At 35.2% G+C, this 26,595-nt stretch overlaps 1 protein-coding gene and 1 long non-coding RNA gene across 5 annotated transcripts in view; one reads left to right on the forward strand and one right to left on the reverse strand.

Annotated features, from left to right (window-relative positions):
* Nucleotides 1–68: 68 nt before the first annotated feature.
* Nucleotides 69–26,484, forward strand: LOC110839014 (uncharacterized). Its single transcript, XR_015532550.1, has 3 exons — nucleotides 69–192; nucleotides 6,028–6,262; nucleotides 21,672–26,484. It is a non-coding gene; the product is annotated as an uncharacterized LOC110839014 (long non-coding RNA).
* LOC110838962 (kinesin-like protein KIF20B) overlaps nucleotides 2,703–26,595 on the reverse strand; it is a 29,991-nt gene continuing 6,098 nt past the window's right edge. For 3 of the 4 annotated variants that reach the window (XM_087340292.1, XM_087340295.1, XM_087340296.1), the window contains 23 exons: nucleotides 26,297–26,372; nucleotides 25,044–25,268; nucleotides 23,485–23,668; nucleotides 23,071–23,199; nucleotides 22,458–22,638; nucleotides 21,008–21,113; nucleotides 19,415–19,479; nucleotides 18,173–18,312; nucleotides 17,762–17,903; nucleotides 16,703–16,870; nucleotides 16,108–16,218; nucleotides 15,367–15,477; nucleotides 13,721–13,843; nucleotides 13,188–13,376; nucleotides 11,999–12,053; nucleotides 11,305–11,449; nucleotides 10,017–10,179; nucleotides 8,913–9,080; nucleotides 8,186–8,254; nucleotides 6,017–6,195; nucleotides 4,823–4,854; nucleotides 4,159–4,259; nucleotides 2,703–2,898 (listed from right to left, as the gene is read on the reverse strand). In XM_087340292.1, the coding sequence (XP_087196418.1) occupies nucleotides 2,839–2,898; nucleotides 4,159–4,259; nucleotides 4,823–4,854; nucleotides 6,017–6,195; nucleotides 8,186–8,254; nucleotides 8,913–9,080; nucleotides 10,017–10,179; nucleotides 11,305–11,449; nucleotides 11,999–12,053; nucleotides 13,188–13,376; nucleotides 13,721–13,843; nucleotides 15,367–15,477; nucleotides 16,108–16,218; nucleotides 16,703–16,870; nucleotides 17,762–17,903; nucleotides 18,173–18,312; nucleotides 19,415–19,479; nucleotides 21,008–21,113; nucleotides 22,458–22,638; nucleotides 23,071–23,199; nucleotides 23,485–23,668; nucleotides 25,044–25,268; nucleotides 26,297–26,372 (2,922 nt within the window). In that variant the 3' untranslated portion in view covers nucleotides 2,703–2,838. The remainder of the gene's footprint in view (nucleotides 2,899–4,158; nucleotides 4,260–4,822; nucleotides 4,855–6,016; nucleotides 6,196–8,185; nucleotides 8,255–8,912; nucleotides 9,081–10,016; nucleotides 10,180–11,304; nucleotides 11,450–11,998; nucleotides 12,054–13,187; nucleotides 13,377–13,720; nucleotides 13,844–15,366; nucleotides 15,478–16,107; nucleotides 16,219–16,702; nucleotides 16,871–17,761; nucleotides 17,904–18,172; nucleotides 18,313–19,414; nucleotides 19,480–21,007; nucleotides 21,114–22,457; nucleotides 22,639–23,070; nucleotides 23,200–23,484; nucleotides 23,669–25,043; nucleotides 25,269–26,296; nucleotides 26,373–26,595) is intronic. The other variant, XM_087340294.1, reaches the window with a different exon arrangement.

Here is a 26,595-nt window from a genome sequence, read left to right on the forward strand (position 1 = left end):
ACCACTTGCACTTCTGTCACATCGCCTACAAAAGAGAAACAACAGTAAATCGTTTCGTAAAGTTAAATATTTAAGTGTTATTATAAGCGACCTAGACTCTTATGCTTGCCATTTGTTCATAAAGAAGAGAACTGTTGCTATATTAATAAAAGTCCTGTACTTTGTTACCTGATCGCTTGCTATTCACTACTCGTAAGTACAATGTTTGCTGAGGACGAGACTGGGACATGTGACGTTAGAAAGGCTGTTTGTCTGGCACAATTCAAAGCAATAAATATTCTCGTATTTTACAATATCGAACGCTGAGACCTGCCATGAAAATTTTAAAATTAAATTAGATTAATTTTTTTGGTACTGAATTTGATCATTAACGGCCGAATTTATGTACTCACTAACACAAAGTTGCAGTGTTATAGAATGGAGAGACGTGCTCCAAATTTCCAAACACTTCTTTTGCAATACCATATTGGGCTTGATATTCGTTAAATGCACAGGAAGACCTATTATTGTTATTGCTGCAAAGCTCATCACACTGTAATAGTATTACATAAGCAAGTTTGCCTTTCATCACCAAAACTACATAAGATTGATAAAATCTGACCATCTACACCTATAGGTGTTGACTGGAATCAGTCTGATATTACCCTCCTCTATTTTAAATGAAGCTCCAACCAAACTCAGAAATCTGTATAAAAAATTGTACACAATAAAATATACATCTCATTGTGATCTTATAATGGAAGCATTTTTTGATGATGAAATAAAATACTTCATTGTTTTTAGTGGTAAAAGTATGGAATACTTGCACCTTTTCCCCTCTGTCCCAAAAGAAAGATCTTTTAGTAAAAATTGGATAACATACAGGTAAATAATGGCAAAGAATTTGATTAACTCTAAGTTTATTTGTGCAAATAAATTAGGAAACACAACTCCTTTGACATAAAACTGCAATCCTATATTACAGTATCATATTTTAGATATTTTTCTAGAAAAGCTCAGCACAAAAAGAAAAAGACAAACAAAACTCAATATGTCATGGCTGGTAGCCGAAGAGAACTTTATTTTAATGCTGTTTGGAAATTTTTAATGGACCTCATGACTACTATGCAGTGCCACAATACAAAACCAGCAAACAGCAACATACTTCAGTCACATATTTGTTTCTTATTTTAAAGGAACCAGTCATTTCAACAATATAAAAGAAATGCATATCACATAAACGACAACCCTGATCCATAATACTGAGAGCACAGCAGTGTTTACCTTTACAAAAAAGTATCACCACAGAACATCAAGGCCAAAAAGTCAGAGGTCAAAAACTTTTGCATATTACTTCTTCATGAAACTATTTCTGGAACTGATTTGGCTATGCCTTCCCTTCAAATGCAATCAGAGATGATTTACAGGTGCTTCCCAAACCTGGGTAAATTACCCAAAAAGGGGCAAAAGTGGTTTTTCTTTGGGTAACGACACACCACGGAATACAAATTAAAATTTACCGTAAAGTGTAGAAGTACTCCGAAGAAAGCGACCAGTCATTGTGCACTGATACCCTAAAACAATCTAACAAGTATTTATTTGCTATTTAATAAATACGCCATATGCTTGTTATTAGATTCAATCATTTTTGCCGTGATCACCCACTTAACAAAACTATCTTTGCGTTTCAAGGAATACTTTCCTGAACTAGAAAGGTCTGAATATCAGTGGATTGTAAACCCATTTCTGTGTGACTTGACTGAAATCCCTGATAGTGTTAATGGTTTTGCAGAGCAAATGATGGAGCTTAGGTCAAGCAGTGCAAAATGTTATTTGAAGAAAAAAAGGGCCATTTGGAGTCGTTCTGGTTAACAATTCACGATGAATATCCTGTGGTTGCTCGGGCGGCTGTGATGCAATTATTGCAGTCTCCGAGGACCTACATATGTGAAGTAGGATTTTCCACTCTTGCCTGCATAAAGAGCACAAAACGAAACTGTTTGCTGAACCCCGAATATGATGTGTTCTGTCTTCAATTGCTCCCAATTTTGCGGAACTAGTAAATAAGATGGAACAGTGGCATTGTACTCATTAGCTGGGACCTGGGTGATGAATAATGGTGAATAATTATCAATTTTTTTGTGGCTGCTAAAATGTTTAAAATAAAGACATTGCATCAAACATATTGTGTGCTTCCTATTTTTTACCGATCTCTCTTCACTTGTCATATGTTTTCTGTGCAGTTAGTGTAAAAAGGACTTTCTGATAAGTGGTTTTGGGTAATGAGGGAAAAAGTTTGGGAAGCAGTGATTTACAGCATTTATAATTTCATTGCTGAGTATGTCTGCAAGATATGCACGCACATGTGACAAGTCTTTAGAAACTTTGTAAAATAAAGAGAAAAACACCTGTTAACTCACCCAGTATCTTGATGAGTCTCTGGATACTTCGGAAAGTCGTCCTACAACTGCAGCATCTTGAGAATGCAATTTTGGTGGTGCAACATGAGCCAAACAGAGCATCTGCCACTTCATTCTCTCACATCAAGCATTCACAAACAATGTTACGAACACAACACAACAGGAACCAACTACGAGGTTCAACATTGCCTGTATAATGAGTCCTTTACTGGCACTTGTACTGAGTAAACATTATAAATATACAAAGGAGTGTCATTAGCAACCTACTTTATTAATCTGAATCTTAGGACCGAATACCATAAGTAGTGAGACATTCAATTTTATTTTAAAAAACAATAAAATATTTTACAACTGTGAATACAATAAAATTGGAATATATAAAAAATACTGTCAAGGGATAAATAAAAATAATTCAACAGCAACTCTTCTCCCAGCTGGATCAAACGCGACGACTTCTCAGTAATCTTCTTGGTGACAAAGAACGTGGAATTTCTTCTGTCTGTTGAAAAAGCAAATCCAAGTATAACTTGCTACATTGGAGTACATTAAGAATTAAGAAAAATACTCAAGAGTTTGAGACAACTTTATATACATTGCGGTATTTTTAAGATGCAGAATTTCACAAAAGATTGCCTATGCAATTACCTTGTAAAAACAGATAGTGCCACAGGTAACAGGAATGGGTACATTAGAACAATGAAGAGCAATACAATATAGTCTTCCAGAATTAAACCACATGTCCTAAACTTTGGGCAACAGGGACAAAATAGCTGTGAAAGTTACGATGACTTCCATGTAACAAGTTACGGATCTTGTAAGGACTAACAAAATGAATCCTCCAAAAAAATATATCACAAATTAAAAAAGTACACGCCACTTTTCCATTAATACATTTCCCTGCTTCATTTTTAGGAGATCCTGGGAAAGATATTGGGCTTGGAGACCAAAAATTTTGACTGGGGTAATTTGTGGTTAGGGCAGTACCTTAAGTAAAATATGCTATAACTACTTTCTTAATAATTAGAAAGAAATTATAATTCATTATTCACAGTCTTATAGTCCAACAATAACATATGAAGTTAAAAATATTTTTAAAAACCTGAAAATCAATCAATCCACCCATGAAACTATTAAGTCTCTTATTCTAGCATAATTTGTTTTATATAGGTAAATAACCTAAATATAATGAACAAATGTATAAACAGAGAAAGAAATGTTTTTGATCCATATCCAATGTATTGAATTTCTGACAGACACACAAATAACAGGGGCCATCATTTAGGCCAGTGTTCTGCAACTGGTGTATTGCCACAAGGTTTCTAGTGTGCCAAAAACTTTTACAAGAAAATTCATTCATATGTTATAGTTAGAAAAAGGCAGTAACTTATCTTTCATAATTAGAATTCATGTTATACACACTGGTTCATCAACAGTTTTATGCCTGCATTCTTATAGGGTACATGTTTGTAAGGAGATACATGTTTATGGCTATGTACAGTTTTGTGAGGTGACAATTAGTGGTTTGGTGTCATGTGTCTGACAAATTAGGATGTGCTGCAGGTGAAAAATGGTTGTGGAACATTGGTTTAGACTGATTTACTGAATTATAAAATCAAGTGTCTACAAGCAGGCATGCACATACCTCTTTTTCACAAGAACACTTATTTGGATGTTATTTGAGACATATGAACTGGATTCTTCCCTGAACTACGACTTTTTGTTCAAAGCATTCCACAGCATCAATTCATTTTTTACTTACTTCAACTGGTGTAAACTCTGATGTTTCATCCAGATTACACGAGAACAGATTCTTGCGCCGACTCCTGGACTTAGAACTATTGCTGCAACCTTGTTTCTTGCCTAATGACAACACAGAAGTTAAATTACAAACTTAACAAATGACTATTTGTGGAGGTAGTAGCATATTTTCTACAAAATGCAAAGAAATAAAAGGAGAACAATTTTAAATTAGTATTTACGGATCAGAAAATACTGAAACTGAGTTTGGTTCGACAAGGATAATGAATTCAATGATGTTAAATTTCAGGAAACAATAAGGAACAAAATTAAACAAACATACAAGTAATACATATTTTGGCAAACTATTTTTGTCAAATTCTTTTTCTACATCAGTTTCTGCTTATTGAAGATACTTCTACATTAGTATTTACCCTACAATCCAGATAGCAAGGAATTTTCCAAGTACAGGTACCCATTTAAGTCATGTTCTGTTCAGACAAGTTTTATATCATAGTGCAAGAGTATACACAATTAGTGCCCCTCTTTGCTGATGTAAAATACTGCAAAAGCACAAGAAATGGCGAGAATGTCTCTTGTTCCTTACAACCAAATTTACTTCTGTGCAGCAATAAACAGAACATATATTAGTTACCAAGAAATAATTAGCAGGTATTTATACATACCTACACTATCAGACTGTATTCTTGAAGTAGGTCTGTAACAAAAATTACATTTTAGTATTTATTGCAATTTAATACAGAATAAGTTTTAATAATGTGCTTATTTATCCAAAAAGAGTCAAACATGAAAATTTCATCTTAACTGACACTGATGAAATTACATAAGAAGAGTATTTTCCACAGGCAACTTTTGTTTCAAATTAATGGCCATGTTAATCATCACAACTGTTTAACCTGTAGAGCAGAACAACTACATGAAGTATTGGAGTATAAAATTCTGCAAGCTTTCCATATATTAAAAAAAGGACTTGTAACATATTTAGATATTTTTATGTGGTATGTACTTTACTATCTAAATTATGTTTGCAGTAAAATGAATATCAACCTTATGCAGCCATTTTATATTACAAACAGCAAGCCCTTGTAAGCCAAATACAGGTTCCCAGTACATTATTAAGCTCTGGAGTGGCTCTTGTCCTTAAGTTTTCGCAGCCTGAATTCAATGACTCAATAGCACAACACCTAGCTTGCATTCAAGGGGTACCTGGTTTGTTTCTTGACTAGGGGACCATCTTTTGTTTTCATTGTTCTCCCCAGTCCCTTTAGACAAATACAGGAAAGTACTTACCTCTGTAACTGATACTGGATTGTCATGTACTATCATGAACAACAACAATTTTATGAGAAGCGTATCAGCAGCTGACTTTTATGTGTGTTGATGAAAACCAAACAAGTGATATTAACATCTTCAAAATATTACATGCAACATGTGAAACAGTTACTTAATAATAAATTATGTCAGTGAAAATATTTACACTGTGGCAATCCCTTAAAATTGTTTAATTCAGCAAATAGTGTGACTTGAAAATAAAGTGTAGTGTTCAAACACCAGAAATTCATCATGGACCAGTTCTTGGGAGGCATAATACAACCCCATCTTTCTTCCCCAAATTATGTGGTATCAGTTTCAACATATGCAGCATGTATGGTACTACAGAGTTTCGCACATCTTGATCTTGTGGTACTTAAGTGAGTGGGTGTGTTCGATAATAAGAATACAATGTATAGTGCATATAGTGATTGTACTGCCAAAATTACCTTTGATCTGATATGAAAATGTACATTACACATAAATTCAGGTTATTAAAAGACTACAAAAGCATGGATGCTGGAGCTGAAAGTAACGAGCGCTCTTACTTCTTTTCCAGGCTGGCAAGATTAGGATGAGAATTTTCATCAACAGCCTTCTTGCGGGTCTGATTAGATCGCTGTCTGCGGCTGACTTGTGAGTGACAAGGAACTGCAGCTTGCATCTCACTGTTTTGTGTCACATCTTGGTATTCACTCTTATTGGATATTTCTTCTAGTTTATGCAACTGCAACAATTACAAACCACTTCAGTCACATCCATAGCATATGTGGATTTTAAATGCTACATACAAGGTATGGATGCATTCATAATTTACTTATTTCATACTCGGAAGCAACATTCAGGACTTTTCATTGAACATATGACAATCACACTGCAATTAACAAGGAGTTTTAAATTTTCATATCATAAGTACACTGGATCCATGATAATTTACTTCTGGGGCATGAACTGTTATGGTTGTTTTATTCTTTGCTTGTTGTTTGCTGATTTAATTTTCCTGCAGTCCTTTTTTAGGGTGCCAGAATCAAGAAACGTACATTTTACTCAGAGATCCAGTTACATATTAAAATAGTGGAAATTCCACCATTATCTCACAATGCCAAATTAATGAAGATAAGAATTTAAGACAGCAGGCATAATTTTTAGCTTAAGTAATTGAAATATATTTCCAATCAATCAACCGCTATGTTCTTATTTGCTATTGTTAATTTAGAGATAGTTTTATCCTATAGCTAAATATAATTTCCATATTAACATGACTAATAATTTCTACTACATTTCTTTGTACACTCAAGTCTTTACTGTTAGATGGTAACTGAAGAGTAACATCAGCCAGAAAACCAACAAAAGTTTATAAAATGCTACCTCTAAAGAGACCCAGATGTTCTAACAATGTAAAATCAATTCATTAGATTTATAATATATATTATTACATAAATTTACAGCCGAATCAGATGAGGAGAATGTTCTGCATCATTGCAGTAGCACTTCAATCACAATCAACCTGCTAATACAACTCCGGACCTCCCAAATATGAAATGATATATAAGAGTACCATAACGTTTGGTTGCATTTGAAATAAACAAAGCTAAAATAATATACCATTCATACATGTTGCTCTGAAGCCTTACATGCTGACAATGAATAAGTCTTCAACCTATGTGGCCCATATACTAGTCATGTCATTATGTATTATTTAATAATCTGTGAAGGCCCCTAAAACATGAGTCAACCCTTAACTACTCATCATCATCTATCCATCCATCTACTCCAACACTGCATAATGTCTATATGCATGAATACGAGGTGCGATCGGAAAGTTTCAAGACTGCGCGTATAAAAACCCGTACACTTATCTCAGGTATTAAATTCATCCATCACCCTCGAAGTAGTTCCCCTGGGAGTGAACACAACGATCCCAGCGCCGCTGCCAAGCCTGGAAATCTTTGTCAGCCTGTCAAGCACCATCTGCGATTCTGCCTGAATCTCTTCTATCGTCTCAAATCTCCTTCCCTTTAGCTGAATTTTCATCTTTGGGAAGAGGAAGAAGTCACATGGAGCTAAGGAGGGTGCGGGATGACGGCCATGGTGTTTGAGGCCAAAAACTGCAGAACTTTGAGGGCGGTGTGCGCTGGCGCGTTGTCATGATGCAGCAGCCAGTTGTGGTTGCGCCACTTTGACAGCCGCTTCCGTCCTTTAGAATCAGCTGACAGGTCCCATAGCCTATCCCAACAATGTCGCACAAGTCGTTGATGGTATGACGTCGATCTTTGTGAATGGCCTGCCGAATCTTCGTAACATTTTCGGGCGTTGTGCTCGAAGATGGTCGTCCAGAATGCTCGTCATCATCGACAGAGGTTCGGCCATTTTTAAAATGTGAATGCCACACAAAAGTTTGTGCACGACCCATTGCGGACTCCCCAAATGCTTGCTTTAGCATTTCATAGGTTTCCGTAGCCGTTTTGGCGAGTCTTTGGCAAAATTTGATGCACACGCCATTCCGAAATCGCAGGAGGGTCGGTGTAATGCACTACCAAAACGCCCGTAACTAAGAAACAAATGCTAATTCGATGATGCCGGCTGGCACACTGATTCACTATGAATGTAGGCCGCACCCCCTAGCGGCAGAAGCTCGTACTACATCCGGTTCGCCCTCTATTGACACAGTCTTGAAACTTTCCGATCGCACCTCGTATGTAGTCTCATTTACTTACCTTAACATAACAAGTTTTCAACTCCAGATCCCTCTCAGTCAAATAATCTTTTAGCTTCCGTATTTTCTCCTAGGGATGGGAATAAAGTACAAGTAAAATTACATTGTAAGAAATACAGTAACATGTTTTCAAATATTAAAATACTTCAAACTCTACACAGTGCTTATCTTCATACACCCTAAATAAACTTCAATCAGCGCCAATAATATACGACTTGTTCAGGAAATGACAAACATGAACTGATGATGGCTAGACAGCAAAAGAACTACTTTATAACAAAGATATAAAAAGCAGAAAATTTGTACCATTATCAACACATGGGGATTTTTAAACCTGGAAGTTCCAGAACTGAAGTTTTATAATGGTTAAACCCATAGTGATATGGACAATATTTCTGTGGATTGTGTCATCAAACACTCAATGCACAAACCAAGAATATCAGAAGTAATTGACCAAGAAATATGATGCACCAAATAGGGAGGGAAGAATATTTCTTATGATAAAACATGCTACAAGAAATAATTTTAAGATGACTACATGATGGACTAGACATGTAACTCAGATGGGGAAGATCACAAATGCATACAGAACGTAACAGAAGAACTCTTTTCAGAAAAGTCCACTAGGAAGACAGGAGATGAGAGGTAGACGGAACTGGCTCAGGATTGTCAGGAGTGAGTTTCTATACCTGACCCTTCCAGTTCTATACCAAGTTAGTTACACCCACCTCATATTGACTTTTATTGGGAGTGGGTGTATTCTTAAGGAACATCTGCTGGTAGCATTGAACATCGTGCTTGCATCTCTCTGTTTCTTCCTTTTCCTTCTTTAACATGTTTTCATATGTCTTTAGTAAATGATCTCTGTTTTCCTTGAAATGGTCCAGTTCAGTTTCCTGAGAAACAAGGAATTTAAATGCAGAGGAAAAGCAACTCATGATTAATTTATGCAGATGTGTGCCTCATAAACACCATGCCACTTAAAAGTCTTATTCTCAAGTAAAAGTAAGTTCTTGCTGCACATTTATTAGTGCTATAAACATGCATAAAAAAACGAACTGAAAAACATTACAACCATTCCACCATCTGATTTACTATATTATTGCTCCATTGTGCATCAAATGAAGTTGCAACAATCCAGGCTAATGTAACTCAAAATAGGCTGCAAATGGAATTTAGCAATTAACTTAAATCTAACATAAATACAATGTAATTAATTTAGAAAAAAATGCACATCAGCCAGTAATTTTTTTCTCAGGGAGACTGTCAAGGAAAATAGCATTTAAAATGCTACTTTATTTTTAGGGACAGTGAACAGGTCTGACAATAAATAACCTGTATTCCTTACTAATTTCACTTTAGATCAATCTAATTTTCAGAGACATTTTATTATTTCAGTACCATCTCAGAAAATTTTGCAAGTTATATGTTCCATTTTCAAACAGAGAACAATGTCTGCAAGGAACATTAACCATTTCTCTATTGAACCAGGAAGACATTAGGCATATTACACTGCATAAGTCCTTTATACTTTACTTCAATTTGTTTCTCTTGAAATGTTTATATCAACTTCCACCAATAACAGGTCAACATAAATAAGAGGTGAAAATATGAGTAAAACAAGAGTATGAGAATGAAAATTTTGCAGCTGTAAACATCTGTATCTGCAAAACTTAGTTTTCATTTGTTTTTTTCATGGAAACATGTTCCTTATACATTACATTGTAAAATAATACTTATTATGGCAGACACATCATTATAGGCAACAATCACAATAGCACATTTTCATTGTCCTTCATTTTAAAAAACAATTGGCATATCTGTATCCATACCTTAATGTCAAGGGACCGCTTAAGAGATTCGTTTTCATTTTCAAGTTGTTTATATTTTAATGACTTGCTCTCCAATTCCTCCTTCAGTGATCTTACAAATTCTGCATTGTCCATGCATGTCTGCAGTTGTACTTTTAATTTTGTGATTTCCTTCTGCGATAATCTGTAATGATAAAATGTTAAAAAGTTTTCAAACTTCAAAACTAAATACTTATAACATAAAATCACTAGAATCTTGGTACACTCACCCAGCAATTACACTACACTCTACAAAATACTGGCTGTGAGAAATTCACATTTTACTAATGTCGTGACGTCAGCTGAAAAGCAGTAGTAGCTAAATAGCATAAAATACTATATTTATTTTACCTTCTATGTCAAGCTCTTGGGAAGCAAGTAACTAGAATGTAAGAGAAACAAATTTCTTCTAACAAGTTTCAACTATCTAGAGAAAGATGTAAGTTGGACTACAAGTATAAATGTTCAAGCTACAACATTTTGAAAGTTTCAGTTAGTATGGTCGATACAATTTATCTGTAATAAATTATATGAGCAATATACATAATTCCATTTCTTCAAGTAAGACTATACACACAACCTCAGGGTGATGAAAAGATTAGAGGCCTATTTAATGCTTTGAAGCTAAAGCTCACGTAAATAATATTTAATGATTCAGTCCATACCTCAAAGAAAACTTGCATTACAAAGATCAAATGGTTAATGCTATTTAAGGATATTGGCATGTTACACTCTATGCCATCCAATCTTTTCAGTTTGGCAGTAATATCACAAGCACCTCACAATGATCTAGTCAGCTCATGGCATCCAAAGGTTAAATGTTAGAGAAGTCACACCAGTCAATGCAGCAATGACAAGTGCAGAGATGTTACATCACTGGGGACGGTCACTGCAGATTGCCAATGTGTACAGGTAGCACCTTAGTTATATGGTAGAAAACTAGGTAGATATTTTCAGCAAGCCTTTCAGTTTTAGACTGTGGTGTTCTGGGTTACAATATATGAAGTCTTGTAGATGGTTACCAACAATTTCCAAACGAACCAATCACTTGCATCTTCCAGTACAATTTTACAAATGTCAAGATGGAGGCAACAGGTTCCTCCAAGTAACCACCTACATGACACGCACACACGTACATATTTTCAGAAACCGATCTCCCAATTTTTCATGCTGGTTCAGTTGCAACTGCATGGCTATAACCTGAAGTAACGTAAATAAAATATGTATATCGCATTCATATCAGATTACTATACATCTCTATGCAACTTACGAAGTACTTTCTTCTAATTTTTTACGATATTCCTCTGCAGAATTCTGAGCACTTATAGTTTCTTTTATTGAATTCTCTTCAGCCTTTTCAAGAGCATCGAGCTTGTTCTCCAAACTGTCTTTTATGAAATGTAGATCTTGAATTTCTGAAAGAGAACAGAAAAATCCATGTACCACAAGATGCTTTATTAGTCTTGTTCACAAACAGACTGGAATTTACAAACTGCACATTAAACAGATTAGTAACAAGTTCAGTTTAAACATCAGATAAGCCACAGGCACACTTGATAAATTAAAATTTAAATAAATTTGTTAGATTATATGCTATATTTTTTTAAAAATACAGACTGCCATGAGTACTGCTGCAAAGTGATCAGTTGTTAGAGGCAGGCATAAAGCTACATGGGTGTGCAATGTTAATGGGATGTAGGATACATATACACACATCTAATGAGATTCTGAAGGACAGATGAACAAAAAGGAAGGTTCATTTTAAGTCCAGTAGCAGCACATACATGGAAGAAATGATAAAAATATGAAAACCTAATTAAAAATAAACTTGGCTGGAATTAATATCAGGAACCTTATAAACACTAAACACATGTAATGCCATAACTTCACAGAAAATTCCAACCAAATAAATGTCCAGACAAGTACTACAAATCAGAGTGGCAACAATAGTATTTCATACTAACTTTTCTGGTGGATTTGTACCAGTTCCTGTGTCTGCAGAACTTTATCTTCAGATTCCTAAAAGATAAACAAACAATGTAATTGAAACCAGAAAGTCTGAGAAGTTTACAGAATTAACATTTTATTAAGAACAGTACAAAAGGTTTAATATAAGCATTCAATGCACTGTAAAATTCCAGCACAGCATATCACATCAATTCAGTTTTTCATAGCCATTCATTTCAAAATGCCAATAACTTGTTAGATATACTGGGAACGACCCATTCTTCAAGTGCCTGAGCACTGCGGGTCCCAACTTTTCGTTGGCTTGATCTATAGACATTCGGTAGGACTCCTTGGACAAGGGATCGGCCTGTCGCAAGGCCTCTACCTGTGCACAGGACAGCACAACACAGAAAAATGCAGACAAACATCCATGGCTTGAGTGGGATTCAAACCCACGGTCCCAGCAACCAAGCGGCACAAGGCCCACGCTTCAGATTGCGCGGCCACTGCGGACCCCATTTGTTAGATATTAAAAGAGAAAGCTAAAAGCTTTTGATTCTCATTCTTCTAAATTTGTGTCATACTTAACAGTACATGTCTTTAAATAATGTCCTCTAAGCTGCAACTGTGATTCTTTTCTGAATGTAATTTCTACTTGCAGATCCTGATTATATTAAATTTTCACAATATAACACAAGCATAAAATTTGTAACTGCTCACATGTAAATAATAATCTTTAATTCCCAATGTTCATGTCTTAACTTCATACAAAATTATGCATGTCTTGTTTCAATAAATCATTATCACAATAAAACCTAAAGCAATATATATATATATATAACTTTCTACAATAAAAAAATTTGCATATTTTTGGAATATTTAACCACTGAAAATTTCAGGACCCTATATTAAGAAGCAATTGTGTTGCATACACCTTACAAGTTCAGATGGCCACATGTCTGCTTTACTGATAATAGGAAATTACAGTTACAAACATAACAGGCTCTACTGGCATGATACTCTGCCAAGCTTCATAAAAAACAGATCTGGGATGATACCATGTATATGATACCATAAACTTACTCTTCCCTCGCAAAGTGGGGAAAATAGGCAAAAAATTAGACATTCTTAAAAAGTATACAATACTGAAGTTCCTCTGCAATAGTATTTCTTGTTCAATTCATTATAAGCTCTTTATATCAGTACCTTTAATTTATTTTCCAATTCTTGAAGATTATGTTCATTCTTATTGTTGTTTTCCTCTTGTTTTTTCAGTACATCTGCCATAAATAATTTTAATGATTTATTGTCCTTTAATAATGTTTTCAGTTCTTTGTCTTGTTCTTCATTTTTCAATGTCATGGTTTTCATGTCACCATCATACTTCTCTTGCAGCTGAAATAAACAGAACTGAATATGGTTTTCAACACCTTATCATATAAACAGTGCTATATGTCACTACTACCTTCAACAGTAATGACTGGCTGTGGAAAACTTTGTCTCTCAACTTGCTTTAAACATGTGGAATTTAGAAAGGTACCTGAAGTCTTTCTTTTTTTAAGTATATGATGCACTTTACACCACGAAAATAACTTAACTTCTTTACAGTTCCTGTTTAACTGATACATTCCTTCAATTATTAATCTTTGTTAGGAGCCTCAACCAGATTCTTGTGCATTCAGTTGATCCTTTCCAGGTCTAAACAACTCAGTTACAGTTGTCTGTACTTATAGACTAACCTCTTTTAGTTGCTTTTCCAGAATTTCAATGCACTCGTCCTTCTCGTCTAGGCTATGCAACTGCTTGTCCAATATGTGCTGTTTATCACTCAAAGCATCCAAACTGCGTCCAAGTTCACTTTCCTATATAAAATAAACGTGTCAAATATGATGTTGAGTATGGTCTTCTAGAGGAACATATCACCTGCATCTAATAACACATATAATGACTGACATCTACTTAAAAACAATCACATGCTTTATTCTATAAAACATTTATTCTAAACAAGATGCTTGCTGAACACATGAGACTTCTAATGCTTTAATTTGTATCACAAAGGAATAGTTTTAAACCCCCCACACTATGGGTCTGCTGGGATTAAAACTTCAGTGGTGTGCTAAAGTAGTGCATGGATACCTGGACATCATGAAAACCATAACCCACAGTCAATGAAGGTTAAGATAAGAATATGTACATTGAGGGTCCTATCAGATGAATTTGATGACCAGGGCTACTATACCCTTCCCCTTTGCCTGAAATTGGAGACAGGCATCCTCCACAATGCCAACATCTTTCTTAACCAACTAAGGCTGGGGGCCACACAACCATACAAAGTACGTCTGTTGTAACGCACATTGTGACGTCCGTCATAGAATTAGGAAGGGGCATATAGGGTACAACACATGAAGCAACGCGTGCTTCGTGTGTTGTACCCTATATGCCCCTTCCTAATTCTATGACGGACGTCACAATGTACGTTACAAGGGACGTACTTTGTACGGTCGTGTGGACCCAGCCTAAGAGGTAATGTCAGAAGAAAATTCTGCTGTAACTCAAAATGTGTTTACATTATCATACGCATATATGTTCTATCACTAGTGGGAAAACATCTTTCTTACAGACATTATAACAATGTAAAATAAAAATTGCACAACATTTATGAAAATAAATTATAATTCCATGTTTTCTATCATTTGTAGGAATAGAACCTGGCCTATAATGAATTATTCTCAGGCTACCAGCTGTGTAAGGTGGTTTAATGGAGAAAACATTGTTTTGAGAACCATCTTTGTTCTTGTCCCCAGGGTACTGTACTATTTGCTATCCAGTTATATCAGTCTTTGGCAAAGAAATAATGGTGGCATCTTACGGTACAGTATGGACTCAAATAGTAAGCTCTTAACACAATTTCAAATGATTTCATGTACATTTAATAAAATACAACAGAAAATAAGTTAATGGATATAAAGGAAATAAAAAGTAAAGTAAAGCTGTCCCACTATATGCCATGTAGGCGCTTGGGGGGAGTGGAGGTATAGCTCCTACTCATTCTTGACCTCAGCACTAGATGAGGGTGAGTGGTCAGCATCACGCCCCGGCCGGCTTTACCCCCGGGAAAGGACCCCGGTACCCATTTTATAGGAGGCTGGGTGGGCCCCAGAGCCGGTCTGGACGCAGAGGCTAGAGAAAAAATCCTCTGCCCCCGTCAGGGATTGAACCCCAGTCGCCCAGTCCGTAGCCAGTCACTATACTGACTGAGCTATCCCGGCTCATATAAAGGGAATAACAACATAATTTTTTAATCTGAAATTCAGAACTTTACAAAAGCTGAGATAATGACTGCTATATCAGATAAAAGAAGCAATGATCCTCACCCACGTCTTACCTTCTCTGCAAGCTTTAGATCAAGGGCATCTCTTTCCTTTTCTGTTGCTTCCAAGTCATCTTCAAGCTGCTTACAGTCTGCCTTTGCATCCTCCAGAATATCTTCCAATTCCTGAAAGCATAAATGAATAAATAAAACAAGAAATTTCTATGAATGGTTAAATTTATTGGCACACTTACATGCAACACAGAAATATTTTGTAAGCAGGTGTCAGCCAAGAATTCTGTCCACATTATTCATTAGGATGTGAATATTTTCTCTAGCCATATAGCATAGTCTGTACACACTGCCACTATGAAAGGTTGATGGAAATAGCTATATGAAAAAGATAAGACAGAAAAATGAATGAATAAAGGTAAAAGTAGTAGTAAAGTTGTTCCTGATACTTAACCAAGCACCACATTAAGCAGACACATGGGGAGTGTAAGTATAACTCCACAAATCTTTAACCCTGACACTAGATGGAAGTGAGTGCCAAGCTTCACAGATCAGTCACTTTACATCTGAGACAAAAACTTTGGTACCCACTGTATAGGAGGCTGGGTGGGCCACAGAGGTGGTCTGTAGAAGAGAGAAATCCAACAAGTCATCCAGCCTGTAGCCTAGTCACCATACCAACACAGCCATTCCAGCTCCAGAAAAAAATTGCATTTAAAAATGAAGTACAGGAAGGAGAATAAAGACAGGTTTATATTGATACACAGGATTCAGAGGGTCAACTAATTTTCAGCCACAATTTACCTTAATTCTGCCCTGTTTTTCGAAGAGCTCTTCCTTCATTTTTGACAACTGACTTTCAAACTCACTGATTAGAACACTTCCATCCCCATCCTTACAAGCAGCTTGGGCAGCCTGGAACATATAAATTAATGCTCCTGCCATGTCATACACAAAAAGGTATGTTGTAAATGGGGTTTCTGAGGTCTTGCTCAATCTCCTTTCGTAAATTCTGAGTAGTACTTTAAAACTGGCAAACATTGCTTCAGCCATACTTAAAAATAGCATGTACATCTCATAATTCTGGCAGAAAAAGTGAGAACCCCAATTGCACATACTAAAAATTTTTTACCTCATTGCTGTAGTTATCAATCCTAGTCATGCATGCTACATTACAGATAATCTTGGATTATCAACGAACAAATTATTAAATAGAATATTCCTCCAAGAATATAAAAATATAGTGAAAATGTAAGTATTTATAAGAACAAGGGCTCAGAAAAAGTGACAAGAATACCAATAACTATCTACATCATAAATATAAAGTTTAACACTTTCAATAAATTTTTAAGCACAACTGTTTGTAATGATTTATTATGTAATTAATTATAAAAGTTACCTCCTTAAGTCTCTCTGCATACTTCAGAGATGACTTGCAATGTGATAATTCAAACATCAACTTGGAGTTTTTTTCTGAGAGTTCATGGCATTCCTTGTGAGATGCCTTAAGCAATTCATTTGCTACATGATGTTTCTCTGTCAAGCATGTCACTTCTGTGTCAGCATCCTGTAAATAATAAATGAAACTGACCAATACAGCAGATTCATCAATCAACACAAGACAGATATAACCCCAGCATGCACTTTGTTCATGAACTGAATTCAAAATATATATATATATATATATATTTAGACATGCAAAATTTGGGGGGAAATGTGTGGTAGTAATGCAGTATTTTGACATTTTAACTTCTATCAGTTCTAAGCATAGATCCATATCATTCTATTAATTATGCATTTTAGTAAATAATACTTGACACTCAATATAGGGTATATACAGTACACCAGAAGATAGCAACATGCTGAAACATGTAGTGTTAATGACATATTTACATATGTGAAATATATAATTTGAGTTGACAGTACTCTAACATTTGTTATTCACTATCTACACAATCGGATGCAACCATTTATGACTACCAAGAAAAGCAGATTGGTTAAAAGACACTAGCAGTCTTGAGAGAATACAGAAAATACACTAATCTGATGTAATTAAATAATTCACACCAGCCCTAACATAAGGATTAAGCTAGGGTCTTCTATAAGCAGAAACAATACCTTAACCAATGACATTATGACAGGATTCTGTAATTCCTCCAACATTGTTAAGCTAAATATGTTCTTTCTTGATGTATTAATTTTTATAGGAAGTAATTAAAAGTAGGGTCCAGTGACAGGTTCTTGTGAGTACAGCATTGAAGCTTCAGATTCCATGAGTGGCAGAAATTTTTTCACCAACTAAATGACTATAAGCTCAAAAAGGATTCTGCTACATTAAGTTATTTACTAAATCAGACCAGATAGAAAAAGGTGTAGCTGCTAATGCAGATAATCATTTGATTCTTCTTACTTAATTTAGATGAAGATAATTGACAATGAAATAAGATCATTAACATACCTGCAATATACAGTCCACATCTTCGGAGGAATCAGCACAATGTCTTTTTCTTGTTTGCTGCTGTTCATAGTATTCCTCCAATTTGCGCAATCTCCAGTCACCCATTTGCTCATACCGTTGTTGTGTGTTTTCCAGTTGAGACCTGATAATTATATAGTTGCATATTGTAACATTCATAAAAAAATCTGGTGAGAAAAATTCTATTTTATGACAGCCATAAACTGAATCCAACTCATGAATGATGAAACATCATTTCAAAGAAGTCATCCCACCACCCAAGGAAAAGATGACATCTTACAGCAGTTTGCTGGGCAACAAGTCTATTGTCAGTCATTATTCTGAGTTATCCCATCTTGCATGATGTTCAAGTACCTGATGAAAGCAACATTAACTGCAATTTATGGTACTCACTCCCACTCTGCTTGTGCTTCAACCATCATATTGGAGAAGTAATCACACAGCTCTCGTCTCACTTCAGTTTCTAAGGCCAGTTTCTCAGAACGCTCCAATGCCAATTGTTTTTTGAGTTCACCAACTTTATTTATAAGGGTCTGCAATACAACATTTTAATATGGTTAGCAAGTAAAGCTGCATCTACACAAAACAAAAAGCATCAAATAAATTTCACAAACCAAAATCAGTTTGATGAGGGACTACATTCTATTTATGATTGTCTGCATTCCCTGCTCTGGAACCAGGATTTATATCTAACACAATTATTTTGTGACGAGTAACATGTTCCATATTTTGCCCATGAAGTCAAGTGACACTACTAGTTGCAAATTCATAAACCCACCTAGAAGAGTATAGCTTACCTCTGTCACAAGAAAAGAGATATTTGCACAAGAACAGAAATTAATGTTATGCACTTAATTTGATTTCTTACTTTGTATTCATCTTGTTGATAGTTTAAAATCTTTTTGCACAGATGATAAAACAGAGGGGAAGTACCATCCCACTTTTATTACACATTAGACTTGTTATACAGTATGAGCACAAAATAACTTTCAAAATGACACAGAAAACAAATGCAGCATACTTAAAACTCCATACCTACACCAGTCAATAGCAAAACTATCAAGTTTTGTACACACCTCACAAAGACTTTATATGTGCTCCATGAGTCACATGGCTGATGTCAAAATGATAACCCAACACATCCCAAACTTTGTTCACTGTCCCTAGTGATGGAAGCTATGGCAGTTGTAATTTGAATTTCTTGTACCAGGCATAAATGGATACTTAGATGGGTGGTTCCATGTCACAGATTTAAGGCATGTAAAAGAACCTTATGAGCATGATTCAAGATGTTTCATCAATAAAATTCCAGCGGCCATTTCTCATCCAAGTCTCCTGATTTACTGCTAGACGGCAGCCAAATCAGGTTTGAGTATAAACTGTGTAGTTACTATTCTCACTAACACCGGAACGTCCATCGGATGTTGCCGAACATGGAAATATAATATATTGTGAACTTGACTGCATGACTTAAACTGCTATTAAGAACTAAAAAGTGAAATAAATGTTTCCAGCTAGGCATGACCATGACTTCTGAGGTGATCTTTATGAGCCAGTCACATGTCAAGTAATTTGCCCATAGTTATACATTTTAAGTTACAGAAATTTGTTCTGTATTACATTACAATTTCTTACCTCAATTTGACTGTGCAATTGTTGATAATCTCTATTGCTTGTTAGCGATGAAGCAGTCGTATCTCCTATAAAGAAAACAATGACAACCAAAAAGAAAAGCTCATATACTGCACTGAACTGATTGTTATTGGGAATGAGGAACTACAGTAAATCTTCACCATAATTTCAAGATTTCTATAGTTAACAATTAACTATACTATTACAGAACAATGGGTATAATAGACCAAATGTTCATACCCAGCCTGGGTTAAAACCATACAGGAATTACAGTTTACAAGACTTGTAGCATGATCCACGTTAACTTACAGCAGAAAAACTTGAAGTGTATGAGATGAAAGCAGAATCACAACAGCAGAATTGAGAACAGCAAATACACTTGTTTGAACTATAATATGAATGTGGAAATAATAAAGGAATTAAATACACCAACCATGAAACGCACAGAAAGTCATGGGATCTAAGATATCGAAGACTGATGATGGTATAGCTTACCTGCAATGAGGATTGTAGTCAAGGACATTATAGCATGAATTTTACGCAGGCAAGTTTTACAACAAGTTGTTTTACAGTACAGATAAAACAGATTTAAGAGAACTAAATTTCTCACCGTGGTGAAGATGTCAATGTTGGTATTCTTGGTTGTAACACTGTGTGGACTTCTAGGTAGATGCCATTTCAGAAAAACATGCTGTCTCTATCTTTAGGTCTGAAGATTTGTATAAGTTCCCTGGTACTATACATCAGTGTTCATTACAAAACAGGCCTACTATGGACCTTAACCAATAAAACCCAGTTTACACTAATATATTTCCTTTATATTAATTTTATCTTCCTATACAATATAACCATTTTTATAACAAAAAATAAATACAAAAATTTCATAAGCCTATTAAAGATGGAAGACTGGTTCAGGAAAATGTAGCTGCAGTTGAATACAAAGAGTCTAACCACAGTGGCAGCTGGTATCCAGGGCAAGAACTGATCGCAGAACTTTGAGGATAAGAAGCGTGAGTGCTAACCACTCAACTGCAATATACAATATGTCACAACAATGCACATAAAACTGATTTTAATCGTAAGACAACTTAATCCTGAAGAAACAATAATGGATATAACAGCCATATTACATTCCTGCAAATAAAGTATTTGATATATGATTAAACAAGTTCCTAGATATGTTATACATTCACTAATTTTATTATACTATCTCATTTTAGATAATGAAAATTTGAGGTCAGTTTACTTCAGTGTATTGATACTTAACCACATCTCTTCTCAAAACTGTCAATTTCAATTATGGACAGTTTCATCTGTAATTCCTAACCTAACAAGTACCTGTTCCTTTGTAATGACAAATTAGAAGTTCTCATGCCAACAAATTGCACTTTTGGTTCTATTTTGAGAAATATTGAGTATAAATGTTTCTCCAATACGTTGCAAATATTTACATCTATTTAAATCAGTCCACGAAGCTATTATTTAAAGGCATCATAACACATAATCATTAATGGGAGGGAAGAAAACCACACAATTTAGCAGTAACTAAATTTCCTTTCCTACTGCAAGTCAGATTTTCTTATACTGAATGCATACCTTCACAGGTGAAGTTTGATGAAAGAGTTGAGTTCTTAGAGACATACTGTGAGAAACGTGATGATCTGGGAAGGCGTTTCTTATGTCTGACTGGCAGAATAGATATCTACAAAGAAATCAAGCAAAACTTCATTAATAAACCATCAATTCTTATAGGATCAGAATAGTTTTATAGCGATACAAAGTCCATGAAGAGACTAGTAACACAGTGAATTGAATTCCTATTGCTATGCAGTAAAATCAGGAGATACAGACTGAAACAAATTAATTTCTTAAAATATTTTTTAAATGTAAACTCTTATTACATAATTATACCTAGGTGGTTTAACATGAAGGATTGGAATAAAACTGTGGATCAAAACAGTGCTGATTACTGATTTTACCACAGATGGAAAATTAAAATCACCAGACTGTTATATACCTACAAAGCTCAGTACCTTACACACAACACTCATGTATCTCTCATCATACAGATGATGACACTGTATAGTGTATTTGGGCCTAGCCGAGAAAATTTTGTTATAATTTGAGGTGACAACTGTCAGTGATAGTTTCCACTATCTCCAGAGTTATCTGAAAATTATGAGCACATCATTAAAGACCTCCCACATAACAATAACATAAGAAGGAAAATAGATATACATTTTCCGGTACCCTTTTACAGGTCCCAACTTTCTGTTGGCTTGATCTATGGACATTCAGTAGGACTCCTTGGACGAGGGATCAGCCCGTCGCAAGGCCTCTACCTGTGCCCAGGACAGCACAATACAGAAAAATGCGAATGTGAACACGAACAAACATCCATGGCTTGAGTGGGATTCAAACCCACGGTCCCAGCGACCAAGCAGCATGAGGCTCACGCCTCAGACCTCGCGGCCACTGCAGACCCCGGAAAATGGCTATTAAACCTAAATTTCCCATTTTCATCAAACCAAACATCATAGACCAGACCTACTTCATATTTGAAAGGTTTAAGGTTCAAATCTTGGCTCCTGAGGTTTTCTTCTGCTCCTCCATGCAAATGCTGAGGCAGAATCTTAAATAAGGATACAGGCGTTTCCATCCATATCCCTTTCAATACATTATTAACTAATCATATCACCTGACACTACACAGCCTGAGCTATTGATAGCATTATTAAAACCTTAAATAACTAAAACCATTTGTATCAAAAATAAGTGCCAAACCACATATCTATGGCTCTTCTAAACTAAATCACATCATCTACAGCACCTTCATATCCTACCGCTTTACATTTAACTGTGCTATTTGTAAATAACTTTGAATTTGGGAATGTAGAGATTCAGCTTCCATTGAATTGTATTCACACACATAATTTTTTTCCAGCAGTTGGTAAAATTTTCTCACTTCTATAGAGAATCTTGAACACTAAATATTACTGAAGCACATATGATACACAATCACACAGAGGTATGACAAATATATTTACCTGTTTTGCTATAGCTGAAAACATTAAAACACTGAAAGTTTCGTCATGTAAAACTGGAGTAGGGTTCACATTCACAATCATTGCCAGAGACTCCTTCCCATTCAACGCCCTTTGAAAGAGTCTTGTGAGCTTCGAATCTCTAAATGGAATCAACTTCTTGACTTTGTACATCTGATTATCCCTGCAAACAAATAATTATTTCCCTACAGGATCACACACAAATGTTAATTATATGGAAAATGTTTAACAAAGAAAAAGCAAGCAGACATCAAACATGCTCTGAAATATTCACCAAATAACTGCCATCATATCTCAGTCATTTTGAATGTTCTTACTCTATTTCTACAGACACAAACACAGAAAGTAAAGCAGGAACTGTCCCAACAAAATTACACCTTATAATGTAGTGGCAAGTACTGGCAACTGAATTCTTTGACATCACATGACATTACACTCAAATTGTTCAACTTCAGAGCCATTGTTTGCAAGGCAGAAACAGCCTTGTCCACAATGTTTCTGCAATGCAATATATATATATATGTTGCAGCAGAAGAAGAGAACTAGTTTCTTGACAGATTTCTGGAACTTGCTCTATGTGAAGAAGCAACATTACCTAATTGTCATCAGACATCTTCCAAGAACAAGTAGAGAAGTGTTTATATTCTGAGATTCCCTCAATCGTTCACCAACATTCTGGGTGTGTTTGGCACGCTCAGAACCAGCAAGATCACAAAATGAAAACCTGAAACCAAAATTGGAAAACAGAAAATCCACGTGTGCAATTTGTAACACTGAAATCAGTTATTTGTAAACAAATACTTTGCTGTTAGCAAATTTTACACTTTACTTTCCAAAATAAAATTCAAAGAGAAAGCATCTAAGGGCCATGTTTATAGACTTTCTTTTATTGCTTCTGTGAATAGAACACACCCCTAAAGTGGTGTTATATATTTCAAAAACATCCAAGAAGCCATTGATGCTCAACATTTATATCACTATTTATTCTTATGTTGAAAGTTGTACTTACATGCTCACTCGAACAAATTTTGGGTGTTCACTTCTGACATGCTGTAGAAGTTTCAGAGTGAAAATGCAGTGAGACCTACTTGACACACTGTTCAAGCCTGTTGGAGCAAATTTCAAATTATGTTGTCCATACAACATAACCTGGTAAGCTTCATCACCAGAATTAACACAGATATGTCGCAACCCTGTAAACAGTTTTTTCTTTAACACGTATTACACAAAAATAAAGAATTAAATCAAACACTTACAGAAGACATTTTGTTTTGGTCATAAATCTAATACTGCTGTTTCCACCATCTGCCAGTAGGGCACAAAATAACACATGATACGGTACTCTGTATTCAAAATGATCATTTTTGTATGTTCATTTTTACAATGCTGTGCTGAAATTTATTTCCCTTACTCACTTTCACTTCTATCTTTATGAAACAACACCTACAAATAAGTTTATTTTATATTCAGAAACCTTCTGAGGTGCACATAAAAAATCTTGTGATTTAAGCGAGGTAGATTCATCTTCAGAGGTTGACTGATATGCTTTAAACAAATTAATGTAGATTTGATGTAAATTGAAAATTAATGTCTTCTGGGATACTGCACCATGCAGTCTGGTAAAAAGTGATCAATGTTTCAGAAGTGTTTACTGGCTCCATCATCAGAGTGATAATGATTGAGGCAGTAAGTACCCCTAAAATATTAGTCACTTGCTACAAGACTACACAGAACAACATCCAAGAAGACAGTCATCTTAAAACTTCCAACCATAATAACATGTAATCTCATTTGGTGTGAACTGTATCGTTTGATCTTCTGTCTGTATTTATATATTTATTTATTGAAGACATAGCATCTTCCCCTAACAAAAACACAAACAGCTAGAAGATCAAATAATATAATATACATTACTTACATTAATCAGTGTAAAAGAATAACACCACTCATAGCCACAGTAGAGGAACCTACACCACTTAAAAACCATCACGATATTTTATTCAATTTTCATGATTGCACTATCAAAGTGATCTCACAAATGGACATGAAGAAAACGGATTATGGCAGCTTAGATTAGATTCCTGAGATTTATAAAAGAAATAAACATAAGAGACAATCTTCCATGGAAATATTATAAAAATCAAGACAGAGTTTCTTTGCATATGTATATGGAGAACAGAAATACACAGAATAGGTCTAGACAACTGAAAATAAAGATATAGGTGACAGACATCAGCGGCACCAACTTCTATGCACATCAGAGGAGGAGACGGGAAAAATGTTCTCACAACCACACAAAGCATATCATGAAAGGTGGCACGCTCCTTTATGGCTCTGACATGTATTTTTAACAAAGAACCGGATGGCTTAACATGAGATCGTAGATAACTTCATAGAGGAACAACCCCAAAACAAAATGATCCATAAACAAACAGAATTGTTCAGCAACTTCCTATAAATATTTATACACATACAAACACAAAAAGAAAATAAATATTAACTACATACATATGTATTCTATATAATTACCACAACATAACTCCTTTAGTCATTTAAGGACATCTTTACCTTTAATATAAACTTGGCCTTTTTTATCTTCACCTAATACTAAGTTTTGTCTCTTTTGTTTCTTCAGTTCCATTGGTTCTAACAAGTCATATACATTTTCATTATACACTTCAGCAAAAGAAACCCAAATTGAGAAAACAACTTCTTCAGATTCTATAGCTACAAGTGAAGACTCGCTTAGTTGTGTTTGCATATCACGGAATATGTTTGAGACAAAGTCAGGACCTGGAAGAGAAAAAGCCATATAAACTGCACTGCCATTAAAATCAAATATGGTGCATACTGGCACAGATTTACAAGAACATATTGCAGATACATGAGTCCCAGGGTAATGAACAATCAAACAGTCGAAGTTTAACAAATAATGGGTTGAGGTATTTCACACTTTAATTTTGTTTGCTTTCTTATTATGCATGGATATACAAAACAATAGTTTTGCTGGTTATCTTGTATGGTTGTGAAACATGGTCTCTTACTTTGAAGGAAAAACGTAGATTACAAGGGTTTGAAAACAGGGTGCTCAGGAGGATATTTGGACCTAGGAGGGATGAAATAAGTAAGGAATTCAGAATACTTCATAACGAGGAGCTGCGTGAATTGTATGGGTCACCTAGCATAGTGAGGATAATGAAATCTAGGAGGCTCCGTGGGCTGGGCATGTAGCACACTTGGGGGGGTTTGCATACAGGATTATGGTATGGAATCCTTCTGGAAAATGACCACTGGGCAGACCAAGAAGGAGATGGGAGGATAACATCAAGATGGAGCTTACAGAGGGGGGCTGTGGGGATAAATGGACAGAGTTGGCTCAGGATCGTGGTCAGTGGCGGGCTTTGGTGTTCTCGGTGTTGAACCTGCAGGTTCTGCTACCAGGGAGTTAGTCAGTTCTTATTATGCATCTTTATGCATACATCAATAACTTTTCCAAACCAACAGAACTACACATTTGTTACAACTCTACACATTAGAACTATATCACATTATTTATACAGGTTCTACAAAATATGAAAATGAGTAAACATTTGGATGGCTGCATACTACTGTGTACTCAACAAAACTACACATTTGAAGCAAAGGCCAATCCACAGCAGAAATACAGGTTTACAAGTTAGACTGGATGTTGATCTAAAATTACCTCTTTAGGCAGGAGTTAAACCTTCTAAAGTAAAACTCATATAAAATAAATCTAAATGAAGTCTAATAAAAATAATACAATAGCCAGGATTTAATTGCCTAGAAAACTTGGTACATACATTGCCTGTCAATAGCGGTGGATGTGAAGTCTGATCGCCTGTCTACGCTTGTTTCAGAGATCTGGGAATTGAATACCTAAAGAGAGAAATATAACATATAGATCTCTACAAAATCTTTAGCATAACTACAAATATGAAATGTAACAAAAGTTGTTTAAGGAATAAAGAATCCTTTAATTTAAAACCAATTACCAGTATTTCTTTAATATTCTCCTTACAAAGAAGTAACTCCCTTTTAAGAAAGTTGAAATTTTACTTTAATTCCTTTAACTTATACAATGAACTTTTAACTATTCTCC

Source organism: Zootermopsis nevadensis, unplaced genomic scaffold (assembly GCF_977971745.1).
Source record: "Zootermopsis nevadensis isolate Lab colony 2312 unplaced genomic scaffold, Znev_1.0 Znev_ptg000061l, whole genome shotgun sequence".
NCBI lineage: Eukaryota > Metazoa > Arthropoda > Insecta > Blattodea > Termopsidae > Zootermopsis > Zootermopsis nevadensis.